General features: G+C 37.2%; 1 protein-coding gene across 1 annotated transcript; it reads right to left on the minus strand.

Moving 5' to 3' along the window:
• Positions 1–3,369: 3,369 nt before the first annotated feature.
• Positions 3,370–5,992, minus strand: LOC149819363 (protein neprosin-like). The gene is made up of 7 exons (XM_089986392.1): positions 5,768–5,992; positions 5,610–5,696; positions 5,258–5,518; positions 4,969–5,151; positions 4,838–4,891; positions 4,586–4,732; positions 3,370–3,747 (listed from the first exon to the last, which is right to left on the minus strand). Exons 1-7 carry the CDS (start codon positions 5,990–5,992, stop codon positions 3,370–3,372), a joined length of 1,335 nt encoding a protein of 444 aa, XP_089842518.1.
• Positions 5,993–18,638: the final 12,646 nt, after the last annotated feature.

An 18,638-nucleotide genomic window follows, 5' to 3' on the forward strand; every position in this document is an offset into this window, starting at 1 on the left:
AAGCCCGACTGAGCTGGGTTCACCCAGCCCATTGCCCACCTCTACCTGCCACAAACAACCTCTCCTCCTCCCCTCCCCTCAAATTTCATAAATAAGGATCTTAGATCTGAGGTAACCACAGATCTGATATCTAGTGTTTGACAGACGTTGCCCATGCCACATCAGCACCCCATAAGTAATTCGCCCAAAGAAATTATTCACAAAGTAAAAAATTGAATTACAAAATTAAATATAATTACATTTACCAATGTCTGCACTTGTGGAGGGGTGACAACCAATTTTCTTATAACGGTTGGGTTACATCAAGGATATGCTTTAAGCCCTTTCCTATTTGCTATAGTGATGGATGAGCTTACGACATCAATTCAAGAAAATGTGCCGTGGTGTATATTGTTTGCTGATGATATTATTTTGATTGATGAGTCTAGAGCTGAGGTTAATGCTAAGTTAGAATTATGAAGACAGACATTGAAAGCAAGAGGTTTTTAAGTTGAGTAAGACAACAACAACAACAACTACGCCTTCATCCCAAAACAATTGGGGTCAGCGATATGAACCAAAAAAGAAATTTCATTTTGGGTCTTCCACATGAATCCTTTTCCTCCAATCATTTCTATCCAATGCCATGTCCTCGGTGACGTTCAAAGCATTCATATCCTTTCCTATCATCTCCATCCAAGTCTTCCTAGGCCTACCCCAACCTCTTTTAACTAATATATTTTCCCATTTCTCCAACCTTCTAACTGGAGCATCATTAGGCCTTCGCCGAATATGTCCAAACCACCGTAAACGATTCTCTCGCATCTTATTTTCAATGGGTGCAACACCTACCTTCTTACGTATCTCCTCGTTCCGAATCTTATCTTTTATTGTATTTCCACACATCCATCTAAGCATCCGCATCTCAGCTACACTCATTTTTTGAATATGATGTCTCTTGGCAGCCCAACATTCCGTACCATATAGTAAAGCGGGTCTAATAGTCATCCTATAAAACTTTCCCTTCAACCGCAATGGCATTCTACGATCGCACAACACTCCAGTTGCACTTTTCCATTTCATCCACCCAACCTTTATCCTATGATTTACATCTCCATCAATTTCTCCATACTTCTGAATGATGGATCCCAAATATTTGAAATAATCATTCACCGGTATTTCTTGCTCACCAAGCTTCACTACACTCCCATCACTACTTCGTTCCTTACTAAACCGACATTCCATATATTCAGTCTTACTCTTACTCAACTTAAAACCTCTAGCTTCCAATGTCTGTCTCCATAATTCTAACTTAGCATTAACCCCAACTCTAGACTCATCAATCAAAACAATATCATCAGCAAACAACATACATCACGGTACATTTTCTTGAATTGATCTCGTAAGCTCATCCATCACTATCGCAAATAGGAAAGGGCTTAAAGCAGATCCATGATGTAACCCAACCGTTATCGGAAAATTAGTTGTCACCCCTCTACAAGTGCGGACATTGGTTACTACTCCATAAGTTGAGTAAGAGTAAGACAAAATATATGGAATGTCGGTTTAGTACGCAACAAAGTAGTGATGGGAGTGTAGTGAAGCTTGATGAGCAAGAAATACTGGTGGATAACTGTTTCAAATATTTGTGAGCTATCATTCAAAAGTTTGGAGAAATTGATGGAGATGTAAATCATAGGATCAATGTTGGGTGGATGAAATGAAAAAGTGCAACTGGAGTGCTGTGCGATCGTAGAATGCCATTGCGGTTGAAGGAAAAGTTTTATAGGACAACTATTAGGCCCACTTTACTATATGGTGCGGAATGTTGGGCTGCCAAGAGACATCATATTCAAAAAATGAGTGTAGCTGAGATGCGTATGCTTAGATGGATGTGTGGAAATACAATAAAAGATAAGATTCAGAACGAGGAGATACGTAAGAAGGTAGGCGTTGTACCCATTGAAAATAAGATGAGAGAGAATCATTTACGGTGGTTTGGACATATTCGGCGAAGGCCTAATGATGCTTCAGTTAGAAGGATGGAGAACTGAGAAAATATATTAGTTAAAAGAGGTCGGGTTAGGCCTAAGAAGACTTGGATGGAGATGATAGAAAATGATATGAATGCTTTGAACCTCACCGATGACATGACATTGGATAGAAATGATTGAAGGAGAAGGATTCATGTGGAAGACACAAAATGATTTTCTTTGTTGGTTCATATCGCCGACCCCGATTGTTTTGTGATGAAGGCGTAGTTGTACAATTACCCTAGCAAAAAAAAAAAAAATTTATACAGAAACTCTAGAATATTGGCATCATATTCATGAGTTGAGATCAAAGGAGCGGCTAAGTGCCATTGCCAATGACATGACAGCATTGTATGAGGCCACAGCTAAGAATGCAGGCCCCACATGAAATGCTATAATGTGATTGGCTGTGTCGAATAGTCATGGCACTTAACCGATCATGCAGTGTCTAAGCATTAGTGGCAAAACCACCCTAACTACCATCTACTCCACATTATAGCAGATGTGACTACAGGTGAATGACATGGTTTTTGCCCAGGGTGCACCTACACCTACCTAGGCATAAGAAATCATGGCTCTTAACTGCATCTTCCTTCTCAATCAGATCTCACAATGTATTCAATATGATAGACGGCGTTTGCTTGATAGGAATCACATCTTCGATCATGCCTTTTACACTTAATATAAATTTTCATGTTAGAAAAAAAGTTGATATATTGTAGGACATTGAAGGTCTTTCAAGATGGTAAAAAACTTACATGCGCCTCACAGTCACATGACCCAAAATATGCTTTCTGCTAATGATAGAACATATTGGTGAGGATTAATTGACAAAAAAAAAAAACTCAAAAATTATGGTCTCCACTTGGTGGGTGTAGATCTATTTAGAGCATTCTATTGTATTTAAAAACGAGAAGGGTATGGTCCTACCCTTTTTTTCACCAGGTCTTGGATCCTCCAAAAATAGTATTTTCAAGTATTTTTTTCTTGAGTTTGATTATCATTATTTACTCAATAGAGAACATGTATTCGATTAAGATATTTTATGTTAAAATGTATAGTTTAAAGAGGTAAACGAATCAATGGATGATATTATAATAAAATTTGATGATAAAATATTTATATTTTTGCATCAAATCAATTTGAAAGAAAGCTTGTTTTTTGATAAATAAGCTATAGTAAATACATCTTACAGAACAAAAAATACAATCTTTAGGAGGTCCTAACCCGACATAACGGAAAGAGGGGTAGGACCATCCCTTCTCCGTAAAAACAAAGGGAAAAAAGAAAAAGAAAAGAGGGGGGAGAAGTAAAGAAAGAATTGGAATTAGGATGTAATATATAAAGTGAAATGAAGTTAAGGGCAGAGGGGATTGTCCCCCGGCCCACCAAAGTAGAAGTAATTGCCCCAGACATTGCTGTAAGAGCTCTTAATGTTGTAACAGTTGGTGTCCTCTGCAAGGGTGGAGAGGATGGAGACGGGGCCGAGGCTGTTGTCGCTGTCCACAATCTCTATGTTGCGGAAATAGCTGGAATGGCGGAAGCCATCCTCAGCAAAATGACCGCTCCCCATCTGAGTGGAGGTGTGGTGCCCGTTCCACTTGGTGTTGACGATTTCTCCTCCCCATTCCACCATGTCTGCGTGATCGGCGAGGTGGGTAAAGAGCTCTGCGGGCCAGTACCCAATCAGTGTGTTGTCTCCAAAGCCCATCCACCAATTCCCCAATTTGGGATCCTAAAATTAAATGTTTGAACAGAAAAAAACATTGAGAAACAGAAGAAAAGCATGGTTGGAGAGAGAGAGAGAGAGAGAGAGAGAGAGAGAGAGAGAGAGAGAGAGAGAGAGAGAGCAAAAAAGTTAACAATTCTAATCTCTTTTGAATACCCAAATTCCCAATAATCAAGGTAGATGGTATAGTGTAAGTCAAAAAATTTTAAAAATGAGAAACAGAAGAAAAACATGGTAGAAGAGGGAGAAAATAAAAAAAGTTTTTTTTTGAAAGAAAGATTGGAGAAAATAAAAAAGTAATCAACAATTCTAATCTCTTTTGAATACCCAAATTCCCAATAGTCAAGGTAGATGGTATTTTTGATATATACATAAATATCTTCATGAGAGAGAGAGCAGAAAAGTTATCAACAATTCTAATCTCTTTTGAATGCCCAACAATCAAGCTAGATCGTATAGTAAAGTTAAAAATTAAAAGAAAAAGAGAAGCAGAAGAAAAACATGGTAGAAGAGGGAGAAAAAAATAAGTTATAAACAATTATATTCTCTTTTGAATGTCCAAATGCCCAATAATCAAGCTAGATCGTATAGTATCTCGTTTGGATATATACATAAATATCTCCACGAGAGAGAGAGAGAGAGAGAGAGAGAGAGAGAGAGAGAGAGAGAGAGCTCTAAAATTCTCTCGTTTGACCATGTCGTTTTTGGGGGTCAGAAGTAGTTTTAAAGGCCTTATTATTGGGCTGGTTCTTGTAATTTTGTCTTTGTAGTTTTCTAGACTGGTTGTGTAAGTTTGAAGCTTCGATTTCATTTGAAAACAGAAACAAAAACAAAAGAAACTAACCTTCCAGATGAGAATGGTGATGTCATATTGATTGCCCGAATACGAAGAAATGGGGGTTATAGCAGCTCCAATGGCTATTCTGCTATTGGTCTGAACAAACCCAGAGCATAGGAGGTTGTAACATCCTGTCTCTTGGTATGCATCACTCTGTAAACCAAAGTAAACCAAATGAGAGAGAGAGAGAGAGAGAGAGAGAGAGAGAGAGAGAGAGAGAGAGAGAGAGAGATGTTGACTATGAAGAAAAATGCCAACCGTCCAATATGTGAATAGCCTCGGTTTGCTATCACCGTAAAGTTCAGGGCTAACCTGACTAGAAGAATCACAACTTCAGTATCCGTCCCTTTTTGTGACAAAAAAAAGAGACGGTATGAGAAGAAACATACTTGCCATCCAGCTTCAATGCTATTGAGATCAGACCCATCAAAGGATCCGGAAATAACCCACATTTGTGAGAGGCTGAACTCATTGTCCACTTGAATGGAAGGATCCCAAACATTGATGGTAGCCTTTGCCCCATAAAACTCCCCAGTGCCAGTGTATGCAATGGCATGCTGCACATATATTTCCTTCAGTTTGATTCATATGAAGCAACAAAAATATGAATATGGGGCTGCATGAATCTTGTCTTTAAACAGGAGTATTCAATTTTCATGCCTTGGTTTGTTAACATACTTCATGTCCATTGTCGCTAACAACATCAGGGGCCTCTGTGAATCTGGCTGGTTGACTTATGAAGCGGCGCACTCTCTTCTTTCCATAATGGTATATGGATTTAGCTCTCAACACATCATCCACAGAGCTTCTCCTGATTGGTATTGTCTCCCTTGGGCAGTGCCCAGTTTTGTGCCAAGTTTGCCATGCCCCTGTTGAAAGCCCACTGCTAGAGTAGTTGCTATGCTTTAAATTCATTTTTGGTCTGATTGGAGGCACATTCTAAGCAAATACAACAAGTGAAATAATGGGTTTGATAGATAACCAAGAGGAAATGAAAGATCATTATGAAAAAAAAGAAAACAACAAATACCTGAATCTTATGGTTCTTTAGTAGTGGATGGTCTAAAGCCGGTTGCTTGTGCATGTGAACACAGTCGATTATATCCCCATCCAAGCTCTGCAAAATTTGAATCACTTATGATGATGGATTGTGATGAGGATAATGATGAGAAAGGAAACATGCCATACCTGTATTGTCCTTACTGCAGGCTTGTTGATCTTGTCCAAATGCCTCTGTATTCTTGCTAATCTGAAGCTACTAACATGCTTATACTTGGTGGAATTGAACTCTGTACTTCTAGCAGTTGGACTTTCAAGAAGGAAGAGGACGATGAACGCTAAGGAGGAGGAAGAAGAAAGAAAACTCCCTGAAAACTGACAAACACCATCTTTTCTACTGTTCCTCCTCTCCATCGTCAGCTCTCTAGCTCACACACCTCTTCCTCTTCCACTCATGAGGTCAACACTCGTGTAAGTGGAAGGAGAAAAGGAAAGGAAACTATGGCAAAGGGAAGAAGAAGAGTTGAAAAAGATGGTACAATTAAGAGCAGTATTTATTGCGTAGTCTGCATTGGGAAGGGTGGTTTCTGCATAGGAGTTGGCCGGATATGTTGCAGACTTCAGAATGGATCCGGCGACGTCGGTTCCTGTCTGAATGAGAGAGTGCCCAAGCACGCTTTTATCAGAACAATAAAAACGCAAACCTACTGGTTTCCCTTCCCCATTTAATGACCAACTTAAATTTGCATCTGCCACTCCACTCAATTTGCCTTTATTGCCAATAAATAATATCCCCTCTCCCTCTCTCTCATTTTTCTTTTCTTCTTTCCTACTTGCCGTTGAGTTTGCTTAAAGATACCTCATAGTTGACAAGATAACGATTAATTATTTGGACTGTGGACCAAAGCGTATGTATGGCCCGGTATAACAAAACAAGGCAAGGCCTATGAGTGGTGACAAACGTTTAAAACGGAAAAATAACGGGTGCCAAATTCTCGTAAGAAATTCAAAAGTTTCATTTCTTGCATCTTATGTGTTCAATATCAGCAAAATAAATAAATTAAAAATAATTAATATATATTTATTTATAAGAATATGTGTGTGTGGGCGTGCCTTAAATGTTACTGGTTACGGTGGTACACAATTGATTTACATAGATCTAAGCTCTAAAAGCAAATTTTTTGAATTTTTTATCTTATAAAATCTTACCTGCAAACAAAAAGTTTGATCCAAGAGTCTATTCATATGTTTTGAAGCATGAAGATCAAATTCATTTTGGTCAGTTTTACCAAAAGACATATATAACATAGAGACTTTGAAAGGAAGAATAAGGGGTGGTACACTGATTTGCATAGATCTAATGTCAAAAAGCAAAACTTAAGCTTTAGATCATGTTTGACATGTTCTATTTACTATTTTCATGTATGTAAGTTAACTAAAATATGATATTTTATACCATTTTTAGACCACCCTTATTTTTATGAATTGTGAGCCGAGTCTTAAAAATAAAATCTTATGATGTATTAAATATGATAAAATATTCTAACATAGTAAATAAACTATGCTAAATACATCTGTAGGTTGGGTCTACCATTTTGTGGCTAGATCCATACAAACACGAGTGTGTGCCAGTATAAGGTATCATGGTAAAGAATCACCTTATATATATATATATAATATAATCACAGATAAAAACATAAAACATCACATCACAATACAATGATATTTTGACATTTAAAATGGAGACTTAAAATATTTTACAAATACTGCAGTTACCTGTCAGATATGTTCTAAATAGCTTAGTGATTCAGCGATTTCCGAGTCATTTGAGCCAAGTCTCTGAAATCTGATGTTAACCGAGAAGAGTTCTCACTCACAACAACAAGTGGTTCCACCGCAGGAGTCAAGTGTAAGGGCCAAAAAAATCCAAGGATAAAGGTACGAAGCTTTTGGCTTGTGTGAAATCTTGGCTTTTTCTGTGAACCCAGTTTCTTGAATCTTGAGGATCTTGGGGAGGCTGGTGTTTCCATAAATGTTCTAGTATCCCGTACTTATTGTTATATTTTTTAAGTGAGGAAATGTATTGGCCTCGCTCGTGAGTATCCTATCCCTCAAGTAAAAACCATCTGTTTCTTTTTTTGTGGATCAAGCCTTACAGGTATGATCATGGCTTGTTTGGTAAAAAAAAAAGAAAAAGAACTTGAACATATTGTTTTGTTGCTAGTCTTTATAATTAAAAAATAAATCATGTTTTTTTTTTCTGTCAAAACTGTTTTTTTTTTGAAAGGCAAGCTGAGGTTAGGCAGACGGCAGACCTCTACCAGTTATACAACGATACCATTGCGATTTGAATTTGCAACATCCCAACACAAGGTACGCACACTAGCTGCTCCTACCGGACAAGCGAGCTGCCGTTCTGTCGAAACCATTTTATTCAAAGTTTAAGGAATCAGCTGGATCTGGACATGTCAGACCCAAATTCATCGCCATAGGGTCTCATCATAGTCACATGTCATTATCGAGATTTTCTCGGCAAAGTTAAAATCTCATGATAAATTAAGAATCTTTTTTCCCAAGAAAATTCTTTTAAAAAATAGCATATATTTAAATTTTAAAAATATAAAAAAATGCAAAAAACATACAAAATATAAATGTCATGTCAATAACATGATAGTATCGTGATAAACCATCATATTTTCTAAATAAGTGATATTTTAAAAAGATTATATTTTTTGGGATTATATATGTTTTTTAAAATAAAAAATGGCCGATATTTTTTACTACGGGTCTCACAATACGAACCCCAAAAGCCAGCAAAAGATGGGACCATTATCCCTTAATCAGACAAAGATGGAATCTCTTAACTTTCACTAGATATATAGTGCAGAACAATCAGAGTGTACCAAATATAATCCCTTCAAACGATTAGGTAAAAACATGGCAAACTGCTAAATAAATTATTTACATGAAAAGCTTGACAAATCCATTTTCAAAAAGAACGTTACTACAAAGTTAAAACAAGAAACCAAAGTGACTTTTTTGGCTCTTTTACTGTAACATTTTCTTATTCTTTAATTATTTAGGCTTCGAGTTTTTTCTTTTTTTGAGGGAAGCTTCGAGGTTATTTTGAAACGAGCAATTCTGGCTTTGGAAAAGGCTATATGGTGAACAACTCATGTTATAGTTTTACCTGCTAACCCTGTCTCCAGAAACTTCTATTCTATTCTTTTTCCTATTATTTTAATATTGCCATTTGTTTTATTTGACCACCTTATTCTTCGGAGCAAGCAATCCCTTAGAGTTCTGTTCCAATGCACTTTCTTTCATGAACAGTGTGTGAAGAAACAATAAAAGATTTCTCTACAGTATTTAGTTACTGCACTAAAGAAACTTAGGATTTAGAGCCTTGGGCTCATGAAGCACATGCTTCACTCTTTCAGTCATATTTGCTTTGGTCATAGGTGAGATCAGCAATCACAAAGGACACGTTTGCAACGCCATGTTAAAAGTTGGATTTTCTTAAGTTCTTGTGATAACAAAATTATGTTTGATTCACCGGTGATTCTATATACCTTTTTTTTAATGACCAAGGAAAACCCTTGTCGTCACTTAATGAGCTCACCTTCCTGCAAGGTAAAACTTCAAGTTGAGGACACGATCATCCAGCCTCATGTGCACCAACCATAATAAAACAACAACAGCTCCCATGCAGCAGGGGGATTCGATCTTGGGCCTTTAACTTGACACAAAACCCCATTGACCACACAGGTAACTACCACGGTGAAGTGATTCTATACACCATTTAACCTATAGAAATTGATCATGATTGTGAACCTAGCTATGACTGGCTTTTATAGGTTGAGGAATCACAATTGAGAACAGTGAATGTGAGGAAGACATAGTGGCTTGAGAATCCAAGAGTTGTGATTTATTGGTCACAACTACCTGCTCAGTCATGTGATCGACCAACTTTTACAGGATTCAAAGGAGAAGCATTCTCAAGTGCTAATCACATACCATCTGATCTCTTTAAAAAACATACTTGCATGAGTTTTTTGCTTAATCCAAACTTGTAGATATGTTTATCATTGCTTATTTTATTAAAAACCTTGCTTTGAATCAATTCAATTGAACAAAAATTCTTGATTTAAAAAAAAAAAAATTCATAGAATCAAATCACTGTCCTGTTAGCGTAAAACTCTAAGGGAACCTAGACTGCCCACCTAACGGGTGAGGCCCCATCCCACTAAGCCACGCCCCTTGGGGCTTAGCTAAGAATTCTTGATTTTTAAACTGTTGTTTTTTTTTTGTTAAGTTAAAAACATATCTAAACATAAAAAAAAAATACTTAAGCTAATACATATTTTCTATTAAATAAAACATAAAGATCACATTTAAGGGGTTTAGATTAAACAAAAAGCACATGCAAGGATCTAACTTGAAGGGGTATGGGACGATATGAGAAACAAATGGTATGGAAGCTACACATTTTTACTAAACTAAACTAAAGAAAGTATTGTGATTGCGATTTACAATCACAGGAAGTTGAGAAATTCCAGTTGCATAAACAAATGGATGTGTGCCCCATCATATTATGACACCGCTGCTACATGCAGCCATTCTCCATAGAAGATGGCAGCAGTACCGCATGTCCTTCCATGTATCATGAGACGGACAATTCATTTAGTCATTACAGCTACTGAACGTAGGAGTACAATACTAAAAGCCATGCATGTCATGTGCATTTTCTAGTCCTTTCAAGATAAATATGCATTCTAACATGTGGAATTACTACAAATATGAGAACTGGAAATATGAAATATGAGAACTAATGTGTGAACTGCAATTTTCATGATTTTTTTGTTTTTCTCTTAAATCTAACCAGACAAATGTGATCTACATAGTTTTGTAAGACTCCGCTCTTGAATCATCGGATTTTGATGCATAAATAAAAATTTTTAAGGCTTTAAAAATCAATGGCTTATAATCTTCATAAATATTCAAGTATTTAAAAATCATATTTTTTTCATAAAAAATACACGATCCAATAGTTGATTCCTAGCAAATTCACCATGCACCCTAACATGTCTATCTCTTATCTAGATATTTTTATCATATATAGTGCAACCGTCTCAAGCAAATGACGCTACCAAGTTACTATGAAGGGCATTCCTTACCTATTAAATTGTGTAATGTCAGACGTAAAGGTTGACAGGGATGTGTGCATTTGTCATGTTTCACTGAAATTAAAAGCTATGTTTGTGTGAAAATGAAAGTTTTTCACGCGTGAGGTGAAACATACACGGCTTACAGGAAAAATGGTAGAACCATAGTATCTGTTTTTTTTTTACATGTAATTGTATTCGGATATTCATCAAATCCGTATATCCATTGGATTCGGTAGCAAAAAACCAAAAACCATACTTGCTGCCTATTATAATGGGATATTTTTTCAGCTTACGAAATCTCCCTAAACAAAGTCGGTTTCGATTGAGTATGAAATAAAATCCGATCCATTGACATCCCGAAATATTTCCAATAAAAATTTGCATAAAAATGATGTACCCCATGTCATTTTTGCAATATATAGGTTATACACTCTCTCTCTCTCATATTTTAATCGAACACAGACCCTGCTTTACGGTGAAGACAAGTTTAATGCTCCGAGATAACTAGCAGAGGTGTTGAATGGCGTTTGTCTGAATCCTTGTGTTTTGTATTTTATTTACTGTTCTTTAGGGTCTCTTATGATTGTATATTATGTATTTTATATAAAAAAAAGGTTGTATTATTATGTATTCAAGCTTTTCGAAAAATTAAGAAAAGTTGCTTCCTATCTTTATCCTCACAGCCATTTAGGGATGTCTGGTGACCAAGGGGAAACGGGGCTTCACCCTGCCTCACCCCGTTTGGACCGAGGATGGAGGTTAAAATCAAAACCTGTGCGGGGATGGACTTACTCTTTCTCCCATGCTGCCCCGTTCTCGATCCCTGCCTTGCCCTGCCCTACCCTGTTCATGATCCTTCTTTGGAGATGGCAGTGGATCGAGAGAAAACGCGGCCCACCCCGCCTTGCCCCATTTGGACAGGGGATGGAACACATGAAATGGAGATGGAGGTTAAAATCAAAACCCGGGAATGGAGGCAGAGATGAAAGGTAGGATTTTGAGACGGAGCGGGGGTAGAGACCTTGTCCCCGACCCGGTCCACTGCCATCCCTACAGTCATTCAACAAATTATTATGCGAAATCATGGAAGTCCTCTCATTGATCAAAATTTTTAGGGTAATTTAAGTATAGGCCCTTAATGCACGACAACATTATGTGAAGCTGCCTATGGTTTCAAATATTTAATATAGATGCCTAACCTTTTGAGAAATTGCTCTGATGATGGCTGTGTGTAGGGGTGCCAAAACCTGACACGACCTGCCAACCCGCCTCTTAGGCGGGTTCGGGTTGGGCTTAAGCCAACCCGTTTAATAAACGGGTCGACCGGCGTAACCCGTTTATTAAACGGGTCGGGTTCGGGTTGAGGGTATGCCAACCCGCCAACCCGGCTGGCCCATTTAATAAACGGGTTAGGTGGGAGGGTCAAGCCGCCAACCCGACCCGCCAACCCAACCAGTCGACCCGTCAACCCGACCCGACAACCTGACCCGCGAACCTGAGAACCCGTTTACCCGACCCAACCCATTTATTAAATGGGTTGGCGGGTCGTGTCGGGTTACCCGTTTATTAAACGGGCCGGGTTCGTGTTTGCCACAGCCGACCCGTTTAATAAACGGGTCGGGTTCGGGTTGAGGTATGCTGACCCGCCAACCCCTAGCTCTTTAAAATTACTTATTTACTTTTAAGTATCGGTTCCAAAGGTGACATTGAAGGATTTAAATAAAACAAGTTTATTTTCAAAAGTTGGTTAGAGAATTAAGCGTTAAAAAGCAACTCTGGCGGGTAATTTGAGCAATTATGAAAAGGTTTGGGCTATCTTAAATATTTGAAAGCTAAGCATATATATGTAAATTATGTTTTTGTCCAAAGAAGCACGTGTTTATGTTTCATGGTCCCAAAGTCTTGTACCTGTCGATGGTTTACCTGGACCCGACTCAAACCAAAACCTATAGGGTCCGGGTATGGTGATAAATAATAAGACCCGATTAAGACCCGGGTCCGGACTCAAAGGTCCAATTAATAATACATGGATCTGGGTATACTTTGTAAATTTTATACCAGACTCGGACTCGACCCAACCCGAGTTTCAATTAAGACCCACGAAATTTTAATGTAAAAATGACAAAAAAATATGGTTTTATGGGGGTAAGGTCTGGGTTTGGTTCATGTAGTTCTTATTGGGACTGGGTGTGGTTTTTCTTATAGTGGACCCAATTAAACCTGGGTACGAACCCGATACCATACCCCAAAACTTGGTCTAAGTCTGGTTTTATACCTGGGCCAGAACCAAACCCGACCCATTGACACCTCTACCTGTAGAGCTTAGAATTTACCGAGGGCGTATATTCAGGACCATGAGTCTTCTCAAATTTTTTTTTTTATCTTCTCAAAAATATATTCAGGAACATGAGTAACTGAAGAAACAACCCTTATAGTAAAGGGTGTGTCCCTAAATCATTAAGTGGCCTGGTTCTGGGCGAGGGTTCCTCGTCATAAAAAAACATATTGGGCCTATTGAGTAGAAATCACAAATTTTTCATACTTTCTCTTTTTTTTATACTTTCTTTTTTTTTTTCTTCCTAAAGATCAGTCCCTGCAGATGTAGTGATCTACATGGCTTGTTTATTAGCAAAATGGTTTTGTATCATGTGAACGTGTAGTGTAGTTTAAACACCAAGAGCTTATAATATACCGAGTGTTTGCTTTATGGCCTTTCTAACGAAAGACGCTTTCTTTTCTAGAAAACACGGTCTTCTAACCTACATAAAAATGCAAAAAAACAGTTTTTTCTGTCAAAATATGAAAGAGATTTTTTTATGAGAAACCCTTGCCAAAGTGAGAAAAACCCGGGGGGGGGGGGGGGCACATCTACCCTACCTTACGTGGCCCATCCCTAAAAGCTAGGGACACCATGCATCAACATCTCTCTCTCTCTCTCTCTCTCTCTCTCTCTCTCTCTCTCTCTCTCTCTCTCTTAGTTCATGCCATGACACTTCCATGACAGCAGAACCCAGCCTAGGTCAGACCAAGATCACTTTCACGCCAACCAACATGATGGTCGTTGAATGCATGTCCACAGCTTGAATGGCTCAACAACCACTGCAGGTTGAAATCACTTCATCTTCTGAGTTGAAAGAAGCTCAGACTGTATGATGCATCTTTTTCAAGGCAAGTAAAGATCTTTTTAAGTTTGTTCCATGTTCCCTTAGTGTCTGTCTGATGGTTTGTCTAAGCTTAGATAAAATAGTTGAGCAAAAGTGACAGAACACATGTTTTATCCATAACATGAATAACTGTACTTGTCCAGTACTCTGTTTTGATTGGATAAGGACATATGTTCCGTGTGTCTGACGTTTGATTGCTTTTGTGCGGATAGCTTGGACACATGAATAATGGGTCAAACAACTTCATTTTGGATCATACAACTAGACCCACCCTACTATATGAGTGTTTGAACATGTTTATTATTGATTTTATCTCCGAATATGGATATTAGATTGAATCCAAATATCAAAAAATATAGAATTTATGAACTTTGAAGAAAACAATAGAAAATCATATTTTTTATATAAAAAATTTAAATATAAAATGCCTTAATCAATTCAAACCTGATTTGAAAAGCCCAAATTCAAACCCCTAATTTAAACCCTAATTCGGAAGGCCCTATTTCAAAACCCATAATTCGAAAGCCCTAATCAATCAAACCCTAATTCAAAAGCTATAATCAATCCCTAATTCCCTAAATTGAAAAGCCCTAATTCGAAACCATAAGTTGGAAATCTCCAATTCAAAAAGCATAATTTGAAACCTTAAATTGAAAATCCTTAATTAGAAACTCTAATTTGAAAAACCCTAATTTGAAACCAAAATTGAAACACACTAATTTTAAAAGTGAGCTTGTCCATTATGTTAAGCCGCCCATTCTGCACCATCTCTGTCAACTAAGAAGAAAAAGAAAAATGAAGAGAGAGAGATGAATGAAGGGGAGTGGGGGTGTTACAGTGTACACACCCCCTATCCCCAACTTTTTTTTGTTAAGTAGGGAATATTGTCCCTATTCCCACCGTTCTAGGGGGGGGGGGGGGTGTTACAGTGTTTTACCATCCCTAGTATGCAACAAATGTGTCTTTTAAACATCCACAGTTTGAATATGGGATACACATTCAAACACGCTAGGGTATGCTTGACTTCTTCTCTATGCTTTTGATGAAACTGTAAAATAGAACAAACAAAATACATGTTCTATCTAGAACAAGAAAAATTGTACTTATCCAGTGTTTGTTTCGATTGGACAAAGACATGTTCCTTATGTTTAATGTTTGATTACTTATTGTACGGATAACTTGGACATGTATGGTTAATGGGTTATATAACTTTGTTTCAGATCGTACGATCTATTCTGCCTGACCATATAAGTGTTTGAACATGTTTATAATGGATTTTAGTCTCAAATATGGATATCAAATTGGATGCAAATACCAAAAAGTATAAAATTTATGTAATTTGAAAAAATAAGAAATCATATTTTTTGATATACAAATTTAAAATATAAAAAACCTTAATAAAATCAAACTCTAATTTCAAAAGCACTAATTTAAAACTCTAATCAACCAAGCCCTGATCAATCCCTAACTCAAAAAAACCCTAATTTAAAACCATAAATAGAAACACTCTAATTCAAAAGCCCTAAATAAAAAAGCCCTAATTCAAAACCTAATTCGAAAAGCCCTAATTTGAAACCCTAAATTAAAAAGGTCTTATTCGAAACCCTAATTCAAACCCTAAATCGAAAATCCCTAATTAAAACCTTAAATCGAAAAGCGTTAATTTAAAACCCTAAATTGAAAATCCCTAAATCGGGAAGTGGGTTGAAAAGCCCAAAATCAAGATGGGTGCTTGTTTTGCACCATCTCTATCAACCATTAACAAGATCAAGAAGAAAAAGAAGAAGAAAAGAAGGAGAGAGAGGTACCCATTCCCACAACTTTCAGGTTTTTTTTTTAATGTAGGGAACATCGTCCCCATTCCCACTATTCCTATAATAATCAATATTTTTTTGGTATTTCTAATCGATTATAAATAGAATGATTATTTTTTATAACCTATCTTTTGTAATTTGAGTGCACGATTGTGTCTACATCAAAATTTTCAAAAGAATGAAAGTGATTTTGTCGAATCAGAGTTCATACAAGCTCAAAACATGCTGACAAGTTCAAGGGTATATTTGATAATTTTAGTAATTTTAGGGGTTGCCATTGACCTGAGGGTCATAGTCGTCCATGCCCTTGTTGAACAAGTTGAGTCAACTAATTATATTTTATAAAATATCTTTTTCTTTTATAAATAAGTTTTTCTTTTGATATAAAACGATAAAGTAAGAAGTTTATTAGAACCTAGTTAGAAAATCCTAATTAAAGCTAACTAGATACCCAACTAACCTAATAAAAATCCTATCTAATTGGGCCAATAGGATTCAGATCTAGATCGTGCTCTAAGATCCAGATCCAAATCTCTTCCCCCTATGGCCCATGGTTTCTTACCTATGGTACACCATGATCTCTCCCATCTTCCCAAAATGCCCCTTTCCACCCCTATAAAAGGGGGACCTCCCCTCCCTCTTAGACTCACTCAACCCTCTCCCTCTTTCCCTTAGCCCCTTCTTGCATCACCATTTTAGTGGTTGCTACCCCCTTGGCCTAGCCCACTTTCTCTTAAATTAGCCCACTTGGTTCACCCCCTTGCCACCTGTTTCCCTTCAGGCTGACCCAATTTTTCCCTAAGCTAACCTGATATCCTCTTTATCTGGATTCGTTATTCACCTGGTTTAGCCGCACACTCGTGAGGATCGCTAGAGGTTCGTGTCTTATTTGAAAGAAAATTCTCCCAGAGATATTTTGTCTCTTTGAATTAACACACTCTTTAATGTAAGTTTTCTTACATGGATTTATATCGAATTATATGATGTTTATGCATGTATTTTCATACGTAAATTATTCATAAAATACATAAAGATTCAGTTTAAAAACTTCTATAAACACCTGAACCCCTACTAAGTTCTACTGATTTCTGTAAAAACCTTGACCCATAATACTATTGACTTTTGTAAAAACCTGACCCCTGCTGAACTTACTATTGTCTCTTGACACAAGGTCGATCCCATCTTCATGAGGGTCAACTCTTACTGAGTCTAAGAGTTGAATACTTACAAAACATCACTTATGAAGGAAGAGTTAACCCCAGAACTATGTGAGTCGACTTTGAAATTTGATAGGTTGACTCCTATGTGAAAGAAAACTCCCTTGACCTTGGATGCGGGTATATGATAATATGACCCTGGGTAAAGAATGTATATGCATACTAAGCTATACACAAACTAAATATGGCTCACGTAGAGCCCGTGGTTCAAAAAACTGGACCGAGGTCCTGGCAATTATAGGGTGTGGTATGTGTCTGGGTTTTGTTCGACATGTAAGGCATGCATGTATTATTGATGGCTCTACAACGAGCTTGGGAGTTATGAAGGACTCTTCTGAGTGAAAAGATGCACATATTAAACATACACACCTAAATAAATAAATAATGGTGCCTTCATGAGTGGGTCGCTCGAATGGTTCAAGGCACCAAATCAATAAATAGATGGTTATGATATAGACAACCCTTATAACCATTATGTCTGCATGCATTATCTTGGAGATGATATACCGTACAAACCTCAAGTGGCCTTTGATAGGTTCATCTATTTTCTTGATGATTTATGGGAGCAAAGCGTCCTAACTAGTCTTCATGAACTCGAGGGTTCGGAGGTCAGAGCTATCAATGTGTCATAGGTATTAGTACCCAACTACTACAGTTAGTTAATGATACATCCTAATTCTTTTTTGTCCTCTGTCAGAGCTATCTCTCAGCCACGGGTCATCTGCCTTGAAAGTTAGGGATAGGTAGACCTTTGAAAATTTTAAAATACATAAAATAATAAACATCCAAAGTGTTCTCTCCTGCTGTTATATGCGCCCTTAGAGGCACTATAACTAAGAGTAACAAAGACCTTGCTAATCACACAACTTTATATTGAAAACATATCTAATTAGTCTAAACTCATTAATGTTGCTTAGCATATACGAGCTTCGAGTAAGCTGACTTATTATTGAGGTCATACTGAATGTTAGCATGTTGCTCTCATAAATGTTCCATAACTTTTTTTTATTGGATACCTGAACTGATGTGTTGTATCATCTGGTTGAGAATATGTCTGAATGTTATGTAGTTTTGTGTAAATTTAGTGTATATATCTACTAGGCCTTCATCAAACCCCTTTTTATAGGGCATAGGTAAGTAGTGACAACTATGCATTGCGGTTTGGATGAAAGGCAGGGAGCACAAACTAGGACTTCTAGGCTCAGCTTATTTTGATATTTTTGTCTCCATTTTGTGGATATTTTGATAAACATATTATTATTCCTAAACTTTGGATTGTAGTCTTATTCATTTTGGAATGATATACATGTTTTTGCCTAAATTAATTTGCTTTATTTTCACATATTTAAATTACTCTCATTTGTTTGAAAAAACAAGGGTTTGGATTCTGAATAGAATCCTCCTTGTTAGACCATGATCCAAACCCTAGGCCAACCAAAATAAATTTGGATCTAGGCCTATGCAGTTCACCTTTCTCTTGTAATCTGCCCAAGCATTTGTTAACATAGGCCAACCAAAATAAATTTTCTGTTGTGCTATAGCCCCGTTTTACATCACCAAGGAAAATTTCAAAATTTTCCTGAATCTTCAAGGGGGGTTACAATGTTTCCCTATAGTTGAGACCCGATAGATGCACATTTGTTGTTTGAATTAAGGATGCACACAAACTGATCTTGAGTCAAGCTTGGCATGTACAA

This window comes from Nuphar pumila, chromosome 13 (genome assembly GCF_984573655.1).
Source record: "Nuphar pumila chromosome 13, dmNupPumi1.hap1.1, whole genome shotgun sequence".
Lineage (NCBI taxonomy): Eukaryota > Viridiplantae > Streptophyta > Magnoliopsida > Nymphaeales > Nymphaeaceae > Nuphar > Nuphar pumila.

What these genes read in the sequence shown, in the direction of transcription:
- LOC149819363 (XM_089986392.1), bottom strand. Translation starts at nt 5,992, where the DNA reads ATGGAGAGGAGGAACAGTAGAAAAGATGGTGTTTGTCAGTTTTCAGGG. An exon ending in CTGCAGTAAGGACAATACAG is followed by an intron (nt 5,697 to 5,767) that starts GTATGGCATGTT and finishes CAAATTTTGCAG; the next exon opens with AGCTTGGATGGGGATATAAT. An exon ending in TAAAGAACCATAAGATTCAG is followed by an intron (nt 5,519 to 5,609) that starts GTATTTGTTGTT and finishes GTATTTGCTTAG; the next exon opens with AATGTGCCTCCAATCAGACC.